Source organism: Enhydra lutris, unplaced genomic scaffold, assembly GCF_002288905.1.
Source record: "Enhydra lutris kenyoni isolate GAN:26980312 unplaced genomic scaffold, ASM228890v2 scaffoldscaffold40, whole genome shotgun sequence".
Lineage (NCBI taxonomy): Eukaryota > Metazoa > Chordata > Mammalia > Carnivora > Mustelidae > Enhydra > Enhydra lutris.
In genome coordinates this window covers 5,813,331-5,826,898 of record NW_019154124.1, presented here as the reverse complement: position 1 = coordinate 5,826,898, position 13,568 = coordinate 5,813,331, and the positions used below count along the sequence as shown (strand labels likewise).

The 13,568-nt window shown below is 39.4% G+C and overlaps 1 protein-coding gene across 2 annotated transcripts in view; it reads right to left on the bottom strand.

Annotated features, from left to right (window-relative positions):
* The window catches only part of LOC111155225 (reelin), a 505,959-nt gene that overhangs the window by 33,099 nt on the left and 459,292 nt on the right, over positions 1-13,568 (bottom strand). For both annotated transcript variants that reach the window (XM_022515343.1, XM_022515345.1), the window contains exons 47-52: positions 13,244-13,384; positions 11,820-11,997; positions 9,575-9,768; positions 5,495-5,751; positions 2,296-2,450; positions 1,036-1,250 (exon numbers count right to left, since the gene is read on the bottom strand). In XM_022515343.1, the coding sequence (XP_022371051.1) occupies positions 1,036-1,250; positions 2,296-2,450; positions 5,495-5,751; positions 9,575-9,768; positions 11,820-11,997; positions 13,244-13,384 (1,140 nt within the window). The remainder of the gene's footprint in view (positions 1-1,035; positions 1,251-2,295; positions 2,451-5,494; positions 5,752-9,574; positions 9,769-11,819; positions 11,998-13,243; positions 13,385-13,568) is intronic.

Sequence of the window (13,568 nt, the reverse complement as noted above, 5' to 3'; positions counted from 1 at the left end):
AAGAGTCAGAGTCAAAGAGGAAGAAGTAACAATGTCCTGGAGGACATTCTTGAGCTTGTGAATCAACCCATGTTAGAGTTCACTCATCCTTGTCTTTTCATTAGAGCTATAATACATTTCATTTTTAATTGAGTCCACTTGGATTGGGTTTTCTGTTACCTGCCGCAGAAAGTATCCTGATCTAATTTCCCAGCATGTTAATTGATGAAGCCCTTCAGATTCAGGAAACAGTGAGTGATCATGTAGTTAATGATATTTATGGCAGACTGGCAAAGCCAAGTGCAAGCACCTTATTTAAAGGTTCTATATGCTCTGATCATATATCATAATTCTGTTTCATAAGAAGATTTTGTATTTAGCCAGTCTCTATGATTCATATGATGGAGGTATACCTGTCATTTTCTCTAGTGTATCTCCACCCCCTCCCCCAATTTTATAGTTAAAGGGAAATCCTTTGGAATTGCTTTAAATTAACTTAGCCACAGACTTCTCAGGGAACGGTTGAATCATCTTGCTCACCACTGCTCCAGGCTAATGACTTTTCACTGCGGGTGCATAACGTAATGCTTTGGTAAGAGAAAAATGAAATCTACAAACCACACTTGCAAAGACAGTATGAAAAATTACGATTTGTACAAACATTATGACAAGTTAGGATTTGCTCCTGGTTCCATCTATGGAGTGACAAGGCAGTAATATGGAAAGCATGTGATGCATGGTGGACCACAGTCTACAAGATTCATGAGGAAGCATACACCTTTCGATGTGGTTCTAAGGCTATCACTATTGGTCCGTCCCCATGTTCAGGGATTAAAGCATGGGAAATGGCAGGGCCTGCCAAGGTCCAAGTTTGAGGATTAAAACTTGAGGTCTCCTCAAGGTAGCTCATCATGGAGGTCACCAATTAAAGAACCTTTAGAGTTGGGAGTAAGAGAGCATTATTACCCACAATTACATAAAATTTCAGGCTCAACAGGTATCCCTAATGAACTTCTGGATGCTTGGAACAAGGCTTTATTTTAATTTTCTACTTACTTCCCCACTAAGCTTTCAGGAAGTGGGTAGGTGATCCTTTTCCACCCTTTGGTTGGAAAGAATACAGATGGCTGAGAAACACTTCCAGAACATTTGGGGTCTGCAGGTAAGCACTGAGGGACCAGATAATTCCAGCTCACACCGAAGTCAGTAGAATACTGCACATGAATTTGATTCTGGGCAACTTTTTCAGATACTTTACATCCAACAGAGATCTAATACACAGAAAAGAAAGATTGTCAAATGATTAAAAACGTATTACATGTTTCTGCTCTAAGGACCTGGCAACAAGAAAGTTTCTGATCACTTGATAGATGCTACAACCACATCCATCCTGTATTTCCAGGTTCATTATCTGTTCTGCTGATGGACAGGGGAGGTGAAGTGGTTGCCCAAGGTGACAAATTATAGAAAGTGCCAAATATATTGTGCAGGGACTTTGGAGAGAAGCTGAAAGCCGTGCTTCTGCCATGGCTGGCCGATTGCCGTGGAAGGCCTGGGCCCACTCTCACAAATTGTTGTTTGTTGTGCTAATGGTCTGGCACTACCATCTGGCAGAATACTCGATCAAGAAGGATTGCTATCAGCTTTTCCAAGTTTACTATTTTGTTGTACAATTTATGACTCTCCATAAATCACTTTCAACTACAAGTAAGATGCAATGAAGTGATAACAGAAGGTCTAATAAGGCACAATACCCTTTGTTGACGCAAAGAGATATACTGCAACATTTGTTGTTAATACGGTGGAGTGAGATAGATAATAATTGGTTGACATAAAACAAATTGGCTGACATAAAATCTTGGCCAAAACTGATGTTAGTATTAATGCTAATCATTCCTTGTTTTCTAGAATTTTCTTTCTCTAGAAACATTAAAATGCTCTTGTAAAAAAAAAGGGTTATTATGACCATAATAGCTTTAAGCTTTTCTTGAAGATATTGGCTAACTCATAATGATTATGGGAACTGGAATCAATATCCTACATTTTTATTGTCACTATTTTGCTCTATCAGTATTTAATCCTGAGGAGAAACACATTTATGAAAGTTTTATCTTGGCATAGTTCAGAAGTAAAATCATCTTAATCACTTTTAATCATTAAGTTAAATATAGTTGAGATGGACATTACTGAAACACACATTTTATTTTTCAAAGTAGAGATTAAGTCAGTGAAATGTCTGATCTTTATCTCTACAAATTGTTTTTTCATTTTTATATTGCTAGTGGTTGGTTATTTATGTAACCATAACATTTTCACCTTGAACTGCATGATCCAGCCTTCCGTGGGAGTCAGGTCATGGGTCACTGCATACACTTCTCTTCCATCATGGCTGCCGCAAATCATGACGCCATCAGGGGAGTCACAGAATCTTTCTACTGTGCAATCATCATGGAATAGCCAATGCTCATTCACTTAAATGAAGAAAAATTTTATGTTTTATTTTATGACAAATTCATAGCAAAATTACTTGAAGCCATTTTTCACTCTATGCAAGATTATTTTCAGTAGAAATCTCTCTTACATTACATACAATCCACAGGCAAAACACTAATATAAACATACCATTTTAGGAACATGGGTACCAGGAGGTTGAGATATACCTACTATCCAATATTGGTAAGTCTACATTTAGGAAAAAAGTGTATTGTATGTGTTATAAATGAAAAGCAAAGGGACATGTATACCAATTTTATTTATTTACTTAATTTTTAGTAATCTATACACCCAGTGTGGGGCTCGAGCTTATGACTCCAAGATCAAGAATCATATGCTCTCCTACTGAGCCCACAAGGTGTCCCTATATAAATTCTTTTTTTTTTTTTTAAGATTTTATTTATCTATTTGACAGAGAGAGAGATCACAAGTAGGCAGAGAGGCAGGCAGAGGAGGGGGGAAGCAGGCTCCCTGCTGAGTAGAGAGCCCGACGCGGGACTTGATCCCAGGACCCTGGGATCATTACCTGAGCCGAAGGAAGAGGCCCAACCCACTGAGCCACCCAGGCGCCCCCAAATTCTTTTCTGATAAATATTTAATTTGTAGGGAGGATTTAAAGGACAAAGAGTTGTTAGTAATATGATAGGGAAGTAAGTTAGCTATTTCTACTGAAATACTCATAGTGTCATCTGCATAATTAAATAAATTGTAATATTCAAACTCGTAGAACCAGAGAGTAGAATAGCAGTTACTAGGGGTTGAGGAGAGGAAGAAATGTCAGTCAGAGGGCATGCGTAAAGTTTCAGGAATACAGGGCAATAAGTTCCGGAGATCTACTGTGCGACAGAGGACCTATAGTTACCAATACTGTGTTATATATTTAAAAATTTGCTAAGAAGGTTAAAAAAAGGTGGGGGGTGCCTGTGTGAAGAAGCTTTAGGAGGTGATTGATCAATTTGTGACCTTGGTTGTGGTGATGGTCTCTTGGGTGTATACTTATCTCCAAACTCATCAAGTTGTATACATTAATAACAGCTTTTTGTATGTCAATTATACCTCAACTAAGTGACTAAAAACAGGCTTGTAAGAGTCAAAGGAAAATGTAGGCAACAAGACTATGACCTGATTAATGCCAAGTACATCCTATTGTCTCTCCTCCTATTTCTCAATCACACACAAGTACACATCTACACACGCACCCCACCCCCACCGCCCACAATGTCCTTTCTTTTCTAAGACAGGTGTCTTTAACAGTATGATTTTATTCCAGAAAGTTTAGGAATGGAACATATCTGTAAATTGCATCTAATTCACAATATACTCTGATTTTATAGGTCTCTTCCTCTCAAAGTTTCCTGGTTAGCTCGAGCATTTACAATGGCGACGAACAGGTATAATTGGAGGCATGGGGCCACTGTGTGAGTAACAGAGTCATATGGCATCAGAGAAGTGAGAGGAGAGACCAAACAATGTCACTGAAACTCAGCCTTCACCTGTGTGGTGTCCTTTGGAGTTCATCTGAGCGTTGACCAATGTCACAGAACAAGCAGTTTATGTCTGGGTTCAGATGGCTAACACAATGCTATTGCCATTACCTGCTAATTTTCATTCCATATCCCATCCTGATTCATGGGATTTGGAGCTAGATTTAATCCTGCATCTACTACTCAAGATTCAAGGTACACAGTACTTGATTCAAGATTCAAGTACACAACTTGAATTCCATTGAGAATACCCCGCACCCGTTTATTCCGGGGTGCACGTTTTAGGCTACAACTCCAAGTCCTGATGAAAGCAGGTTTCATTAATCAACTCCCTCATCAATCCCTTCTGAAATATCAGAAACTACTTCTGTAAGCAGATATCATAGCGTCTAGAAAACCAGTGTTTAAATTCTCCAATTGCACATCACCAGTCAAACCTAAAGTAAAACCCCATATTTTAGGTACTTGAAAAAATAATCTGTATTTGCTTGTATTCACAAAGAGGCAGTGCTTCAATTATTCTCTGACCAGAAACTCACTTACATAAATCTTTACACAGGGAAAAAATAATAATTTAGCCAGGGTCTGAACCAGGTCTGTGTAAGTCAATCTTCCTTTTTTTTTTTTTTTTTTAAGATTTTATTTATTTATATGGCAGACAGAGATCACAAGCAGGCAGAGAGGCAGGCAGAGAGAGAGGAGGAAGCAGGCTCCCCGCTGAGCAGAGAGCCTGATGTGGGGCTCGATCCCAGGAGCCTGGGATCATGACGTGGGCCGAAGGCAGAGGTTTCAACCCACTGAGCCACCCAGGTGCCCCTAAGTCAATCTTCTTAATAACCTTCTTCAGAGAACGATTTTCAGATAATTCTTTCAGATAACACTTGCAGTATTGGTAGGAGCTGTATAATTCAACATCACTGCTTTGCCTGAGGATACCATGTTTTATGTAGTATAACCAAGGATGTGACATGATAAAGCCACAAACTTGACATAAGACACCACTTTTAAAAAAGAGACCAGATTTTCAGTTAACAAGACAAGACATTAAAAACGATCATGGCATGTAGAGATCTTTTCTGGTTCAGCAGGATTACTGCTCTACTTCTAGAGAGAATGAAGAGTAACCAGCAAGACCTTTAGACATTCTCGTAAACATGAAATGCCATCCCAAAGGCATCTGACACGTAGTAAAACAAGACACTTGTCTTTGGGTATTAAAACAAATGACCAGGAAATGTTGGCTTTCTACCCAAAGGAGAAAATACAGGAAGCACAGAAATGAAGACTCTCTTAAAAAAAAGAAAAGGGATTATTATAGAATGTTATTTATTAAAACATTCTTGCTGCTTGAATGAAAGAAAAGATGTAGTTACAACATAAACCAGGAAGTTTGAAAGAAACAAAAGGGTGAAAGCATTTTCACGGTCTCTATACCATTTGAGAACCTGTAAGAGGCACCACATTCTACTTTTTTGAAAAGACCCAAATCTACACTACATTTCTGCTGGATTTTTATTTAGCATTAGGGAAAAATGTACCTGCAGTTTTATCCTCCATAAACATGTCGAAGGCAATTCTCCCAACGGGGCCAGCGTCTGCGGGGGAGCGCTCATGCTGGGGCACGGGGGCACTGCTGAAAGTGTCTAGCATGACGGTCCTCTGGTCAGCAGAGCCCGAGATGAGGACATTGTCGATGGCCCAATCGTTCTGATCCAGGCCGTCGTGTCTTGGCTGCCACCAGCGGAAGCGAGTAGCAATCTCTTTAGCATCAGGAGGGAGAAGGATATTCACAAATCTGTGAGAAAATGATGGGGGTGAGGGTGGGGGATCATGTCAATGTCTCGTGAGTCAAAGATTTACAACAAGAGATAAGATGTTACAAGTCACGTGGTGGGTCGGGGAGGGCATGAGATAAAATTTAAACATTTTTAAATTTAATTTAAAAAATTAAAAAAAATTTTATTTTAGTTTAAAATGTAAAATTTTTAACTTTTAAAAACCATGATAAACTAGCTTGAGTTTATGAAGGTTCAGGAGTCCCTAAATTGGGGAAACAGGGGGCACCTGGGTGGCTCAGTGGGTTAAAGCCTCTGCTTTCGGCTCAGGTCATGGTCCTAGTGTCCTGGGATCGAGCCCCACATCGGGCTCTGTGCTCTGCAGGGAGCCTGCTTCCACCTCTCTCTATCTGTCTGCTTCTCTGCCTACTTGTGATCTCTGTCTGTCAAATAAATAAATAAAATCTTAAAAAAAAATAAATTGGGGAAACAGAATGTGAACAAATTCAAGAATTGTGGAACTACCTACTTATTCTAAGTGTCCCTGGCAGGCCTTAAAGGGACTTTACAATTTTCTGCTTGCCCAGGGCATCTCCAAATCTGTAGGCCTAGGGATATGCACTTTGGTAGACATAAGCCAAGACTAACTTTTTTTTTCCTCTCTCCTACGGATTGGTTTCATCTCTTCCTTCCCCTGGCACCTCGATTTCATTCTACTTCCATGAGTAGCAGCAATTTGCTTAGAATTTAGACATTGGATTGTGGCAGGACATCTGGGCTCTCAGCTTGAGGGTGCCAGGTTTTTGTAATTATTTTATCAGTTGCCTGTAGTTTGACATTGACTTTGTTTTTATGTTTTATTGAAAACACTATACGAAATACGCTGAGTAAGAACCGTGGCTAAGAAAGAAGCCCAGCATGCTGTCCCCAACCCAGTCACGAAGAACAGACATAGACAAATCTGACTTCATGCTCCAATATGAATCAGAACCAGCTAGACATGTGGTCTAAAATACCCCTTCATCGCAATTATGCATTTAAAGCTCAAGAGGGTATCAAACTCTTTTGAACTTGTATTCACAGCCATAAAGTTGGCTGGGGAAAATAACTTCCTGTGGTTTAACCTCCTTTGCATAAATTCCTATTTTTTAAATCTATGCTAATCTACTTTCCTTTACTTTTAAAGGCTGCCTCTTAGTGTTAGTGTTCCAAGACCTAGCCAGTAAGCCCAAATTCATCCTGTGAAGAACCCTTAAGTTGAGGATGTTCGTGGTGGCCCCTTTAGTTTTTGTCTTTCACACTGAAGAGCATTCACTATTTTAGTTTTATTTATATAGTATCTACTTGTTGATTTTATTTTTCCTTCCTCTTTTCTCTTTTTTGTCTGTCTTGAGGTACAGAGACCAGAAGAGTAGGCCATATTCCAGATGGGGACCAACTGAGACCCATTCAAATCAAGGATGCTTTTGGTTGGATTTTCAGTACTTGAATTTTAAATACTTTTTGAACTATGTCCTTCCTTTTGTGTATCCCAATACCAAGATGCATTTTGTGTACTAAAGGGTACACATGGAAAGCACAGACTGTGAATCCTAGATCCTTACCTGTATAGTTACTGTCACTCTGGAGACCATCAATGCCTAGGCAAATAGTCTTTCCCAAAGTTTATTTCCCCATGCATTTCAGTTTTGAAATTCATCTGCACCTCTCCTTGCCCCCTTTTTGTATGCTCACCTTGTAAGTTCTTTCTAGAACTTATCTGCATTGATTTGGCATGTTTAACATTTTAAAGTGTATCAAATAATATCAGAAATCTATCTGCTCCTGGAGGGACATACAATCAGACTTTTTTTTTTTTAAGATTTTTTTTTTTTTTTTATTTGACAGATCACGAGTAGGCAGAGAGGCAGGGAGAGAGAGAGAGAGGAGGAGGAGGCAGGCTCCCTGCTGAGCAGAGAGCCCGATGCGGGACTCGATTCCAGGACCCTGAGATCATGACCTGAGCTGAAGGCAGAGGCTTTAACCACTGAGCCACCCAGGCGCCCCACAATCAGACTTCTTTACCCAGAGCAATGATCTTTATCTTTTTTTTTTCTTTCCAATTTCTAAATTAGTTTCCCTTCTCTGATAAATCCTTGACCACATTTTACAAACTTTTGGAATGGAAATTTACCTAACTAAGGCTGTTGGAAGTTTAAATAAATTATGACCAACTGTTCCTAATTTGGTCAATTTGTTTCTCCCTGAGAGAACGAAAGTGGATCAGACAGTTCTGATTATATCCTAACTTAACTTCCTTTTTTCTGTATATTATGCTAAATGTTCAAGAACTCTTACCCGAGTCTTTATAACTTTTTCCATAAAGACTAAGGAAGTGGTTTACTGGGCTTATCTATTGTCTTCTACTAATAGATGAGCATGTTTTTTGCACTATTACACTGTGTTCCTCTAAGCTTCTCTGGATTCCTTTACTGGGTCCAAATTTAACGCAGGTGCAGGATTTAAAAACATTTGCTTGTGGCTGGCATTTCCTCAACTGCCATTTGCCCCTTCTTCCTTCATAATAGGAGCCTATCTTTTTTGCAAGGCGAACAGTCACCCAGAATAAAGACGGTATGTCCCAGACTCCCTCGCATCTAGATGTGTTTCCATGACTAAATTCTGGTTAATGGAATGTGAATGGAAATAGGGGCAACTGGTAGGAGGTGTCCTTGAAGAGAGAGAGAACGCCCCTCCCGCCCATCCTCCCTTCTGCAGGAGGGAATGTGGAGGAGCTGGAGTTGCCCTTTTGGACCATGAGATAGAGGTCATGTGTCGAACGTGGCAAAAGTAATAGGTAGAAGGAACCTGGGTCTCTGATGCTTGTGGAGCCACTGTAGCAATCCTGGGTTACTTTCTTCTGGATTTAATTTATATAAGAGAGAAAACAAAACCCTTCTGTTTAAGTTACTTGGGGTTTTCTGCCATTCACAACAACTTCTTAATGGATACATTGAGTTTAAATGAACATTTATAAGATTCTTTCATTGTTTTTACTTTACCTAATTTTTAGTCCATACCTGGTTTGCCATGCACTGAGGGATTATCTATGTTTTGTCTTCCTTTTTGGGTGCTTTTAATTATTTTATGTTTCTTGGTTGGGCTATATTCATTCCTCCTTTCTCGTCTGCTCTGCTCTCTCCTTTCCTCCAAATTTCTTCTTTCTCTCTCTCTTACCTTCTTCTCTCTTTTCCTTCTTCCACTTTAATAAATATGCTATTTTACTTTTTAAGACCCTTTTTAAACTTTTATCATTGGTCACATTGATTGCTTTTTGCCCTCTGAGAATATATATATTTTAAATGACTCATACATTGTGTTTATTAAACCCATTGTGAGGGTTTTGAAATAAATACTTAAAAAATAGACTCTGTGCTTCTTAAAGATATTTACATTTTATTCTGTTTATTTCCAAGTCCTCAATTCTCTAAAAAGGAGTGAACACTATATAAATGAATGAATGAATATATTGTTTTCCTATTTCTATTTTCCCAAATGTTGTTGAAATTAATACCATATATTCATTAATTCACATGAGTTTTTGCACTGGGTCTATTCACGACTGGCATTGTGATAACATATTTTATCTTATTCTAGAATTAAAAAATTAATTGTTCGTAAAATAAAAACTCAAACCAGCTGCTCACTCAGCTCAGAAACCTTATCTTTATGGCAGTCTCAGAAGCATCTCTACCAATGGGTATGTTTCCGGGTCGCCCACAGTCCCCATGATGAAAGCTGGCAGACCTCATCAATCCTCTTTGCTTGACATACTCATTATTAAAGATGAAACAGAATACAAACCCAGGTTTACTGTATTGATCATAGAAAATTTCCATCAGCAGGTTCCAGGTAATGCCTCCATTCACGGAGTATTCCAGGAGAACACCTTGGTTACGGTTGTTCGGTGTAATCAGGCATCCGTACATGAAGTAAAATTGGATGAACTCGGCATTAGTGAGGTTCAGATCCACGGTGACTAGCAGTCGACTGCAACCCTAAGGGAGAAGAGCAGAATCCAACAAAAACGGTGATAAAGAATCCTAAGTGCAGGGACGCCTGGGTGGCTCAGTTGGTTGGACGACTGCCTTCGGCTCAGGTCATGATCCCGGGGTCCTGGGATCGAGTCCCACATCGGGCTCCCAGCTCCATGGGGAGTCTGCTTCTCCCTCTGACCTTCTCCTCCCTCATGCTCTCTCTCACTGTCTCGCTCTCAAATAAATAAATAAATAAAATCTTTAAAAAAAAAAAAAGAATCCTAAGTGCAGGTTAAAGGTTTTCTCTGGCTTCCATCATTTTATATTTCTTTTGTAATACAAGTCCCATGGTATTGTAATACTGGTGTTTCCATCATCTCTCCCTTATCCAAGCTCCCAGCCTGGCCTCTAGCACACGGCAGGTCAGCAAATATCTGCTAAACTTTGAAATTTCATTATTAGAATTTACTACAAAGAATGATGTATTCTAAGGAGATTCTCTCTCTTTTTTTTAATAAGCAAACTGAGAGCTGAAATTAAAGTAACTATTCTGTTTTATTAAACTATTTCTAGTTACTCACAGGCATTTTTAGATTTTTTTAAAAGGTAAAAACTATTCATAAAAGAGCATGTTGAGATAACTATTTTAATATGAAATTTTAAAATGACTACATCTAAGGATTTCATACAATTTAATTGTTAATTACACATAATAGTTGTAATGATTTTTATTTAAACTTTCATAGCTGATTTTAGTGTCATCTGTATTAACTTATTAGTGTAGATAGGCCAATATTTCTTAGTTGAACACATGCAGAAAACTAGGCCTCTTGGAGTTCTGCCTACACTAGGAAGAGTATTGTAAACGTGCATTCTTAGTGTTAAGGATTATAGAAATCTTGTATTGTTACTGTCAGCTAAAACACTGAAAAATAATACACTTTATTTGACCAAAAGCAAATTCCAAGCTAGGGAATGTTAGGAAAATAAAGACCTGACAATGAATTTGTAATTTTTGAAAACAAAATTTATTATGAAGGGTATTTAAGTATGATATTGAAGAAATTCTATTTTTAAACACTTTATCTTCAGCAGCAATTAGAAAGACCATAAAATTTCTCAAAGAAATTTTTTTCTTTTTTTTTTTTTTAAGGTTTTATTTATTTATGAGAAGGAGAGAGAGAGAAGCAGAGGGAAAGGGAGAAGCAGACTCCCCGCTGAGCAGAGAGCTTGACATGGGGCTCAATCCCAGGACCCTGGGATCATGACCTGACCTGAAGGTAGATGCTTAACCGACTGAGCCACCTCGGAGCCCCATCAAAGAAATTTTCTAACATTTTTTGCTGTTGTCATTTGCAAAATAATTTGCTATAAATAAAAATGTCTAGTCATTACTGTTATTCTTTCTTTGATAATTTATAGAAAGAATTAACTGGGGGCACCTGGGTGGCTCAGTGGGTTAAGCCTCTGCCTTCAGCTTGGGTAGTGATGTCAGGATCCTGGGATCGAGCCCCACATCAGCTCTCTGCTCAGCAGGAAGCCTGCTTCCCCCTCTCTGTCTCTGCCTGCCTCTCTGCCTATTTGAGATCTCTCTTTGTCAAACAAATAAATAAAACCTTAAAAAAAAAAAGGAAGAATTAACTGTTGTTAATAGATTCAGGAAACACTGAAGTTCATTTTCCCAATTCCTGGTTCCTTATATCCCAAATCTGTTGCAAGCTCAAGAGTTTTCAATTAGAGCATCATCCGGATGGAAGACCCTCGCACATTGTGCAAGCACTCTCTCCTAGGATGAAAAGTCACTTAAGTCCTTTTTAATGTGTGCTTACATATGCCTTGTGCCGACACTACCTTGCATAATTAAATGGTCTCAACTGAGTTGCAATGGGAAACATGCTGGAAATAATTAGTATTTTCTGATTTGTGTAACGTCTCAAGTTCGCATCAGGGTTGTGAGTTTAGCGTGTCTAATTCTGCATCTTGATTTGCCAATTAAGCTTTAAAAGAGACTCAATTCTTTCGGGGGAACCTCAGCAGATGCAGAAACAAATGACCAGTAGCCAAATGCTCACCCCGCTGAAGTGGAGAGCCATTCCTGAAGCCACAGCGCCACACACGGTACTGAGTTTCCCTCCGTTAACAGTCAACCAGTTCTGGCTGGCTGGAGCCCTGTTGAAGTTGTCTTTGAGTTGGGTTGGAAGGGAAATCTCGGGCTCATCACAGTACAGGCCACCCCACTGCTCGTCACAGCTGGGTATGGAGAAAAGAAAGGAAAAGTCAACATTAAACAAAACCTCCACGACTGTGTTCTCAAACTAGTGAAGACAGCTGCTATTCCTAGTCTGGGATGATGAAACCTTACTTATCTTCACAGAGCTTTCCAGAGTTCATCTGCTTTTCTAAACAGTGCTTTAGGTTAGAAATAATCTGTGAATTAACTGCCTTTAGGCATTCCTAAAATAGTGACTTGGGCTTACAGGGAAAGAAGCAACTTCAGAGGATTTACTAGAGCCCTGTCTCTACATGACACAGCTCTAGCAAGCCGATAAGAAATTGTGGCTGCCAAACTGAACCGGTAGGTCCTAATAACTCAGGAAATTGGTCTTTTTAAAGAGGCTTTGGGTCAATTGGGAATCCAAGATGCTATGTTCCAAAAGGCAGTGGGTATTTTGGGTAGCATCTGCCATCTTTGACCGAAGGACTTCATGTTCAGTGTGGGAAGAAATGTGAATGTAGGATGGAGACTCTGGGGTCTCAGAGGTCATTCTGGATACGGGCTAGAATCATTATCCAAAAGAAAGACCCCCCAGGCATGTGGAGATTAGCGGAGAAGGGGGTATGAATTCTTTATCAGCATCTTCATTCATACTACCCTAACAAACAGCAAAAATCTTTGAAAATAAAGCACAAAGGCCTGCGGTACATAAGACATGCATGCATGCATACACACACACACACACACACACACACACACACACACACACACACTTTATTTAGATCCTTCCAAAGATGCTAAGGCTTGCAAAGTAAAATACCAGGCTTCTCCATCAACAGCAAATTGAGCAGGCATTTAAAACCTTCTTATGCAAACCACAGGGAATACCAATTCAACCACAAGTAATGCGTATCAATAGATTGATGCATTCAGGCCTGAGTGAGAAAAATACTTACGACATACTATTTTTGGTCAGAATATACTGAACTCCTGAACCTCTTCCAATATCCTTTTCTGGGGTATCATAGGAACACAGAAGGAAATAAAATACAGTTGATGCTAATTCACCTTTTGCTTGACAAAATAGCTATTGTTCAGTTCCTAATCTCTGAGCATGAAGGAAGATACCATATCCATAAGCTCTACAGTTATCAGATTTCAAGAAAACCATACAACTGACGGCAGCTTTGGGGTGATTACAGATCCAGGTTTGGAAAAATCTCCCGGCTGGAACGAGAGTCAGGAGCTTCCTACGGAAGGAGGAAAACCCAATGGACTTACACACAGCTTCCTTGGATGCACCTTCCGTGGCCACTGCACATATCTATACAGCCGTCTCCGATATAGACATTATCTATGGCCCATGTCTGCTGCTTGTCAAAAGGGGCTGGTTGATGCCAACGGAAACGAGTGGCTTGGGACCTTTGAAGAACAAGAGAATTATAATGAAGGATGTGGTGGAAAAGAAAATGTGTTCTGGTATATTTGAACAAGTGCACAGATAGCTGCAATGAAAATGCGGGTATGTCTCTAACTCACGTTCTGAGAAAAGCGTTCGTTATTGTAATTGCCTAGGCAAAACTCTAACCACACCAGACCAAACTGA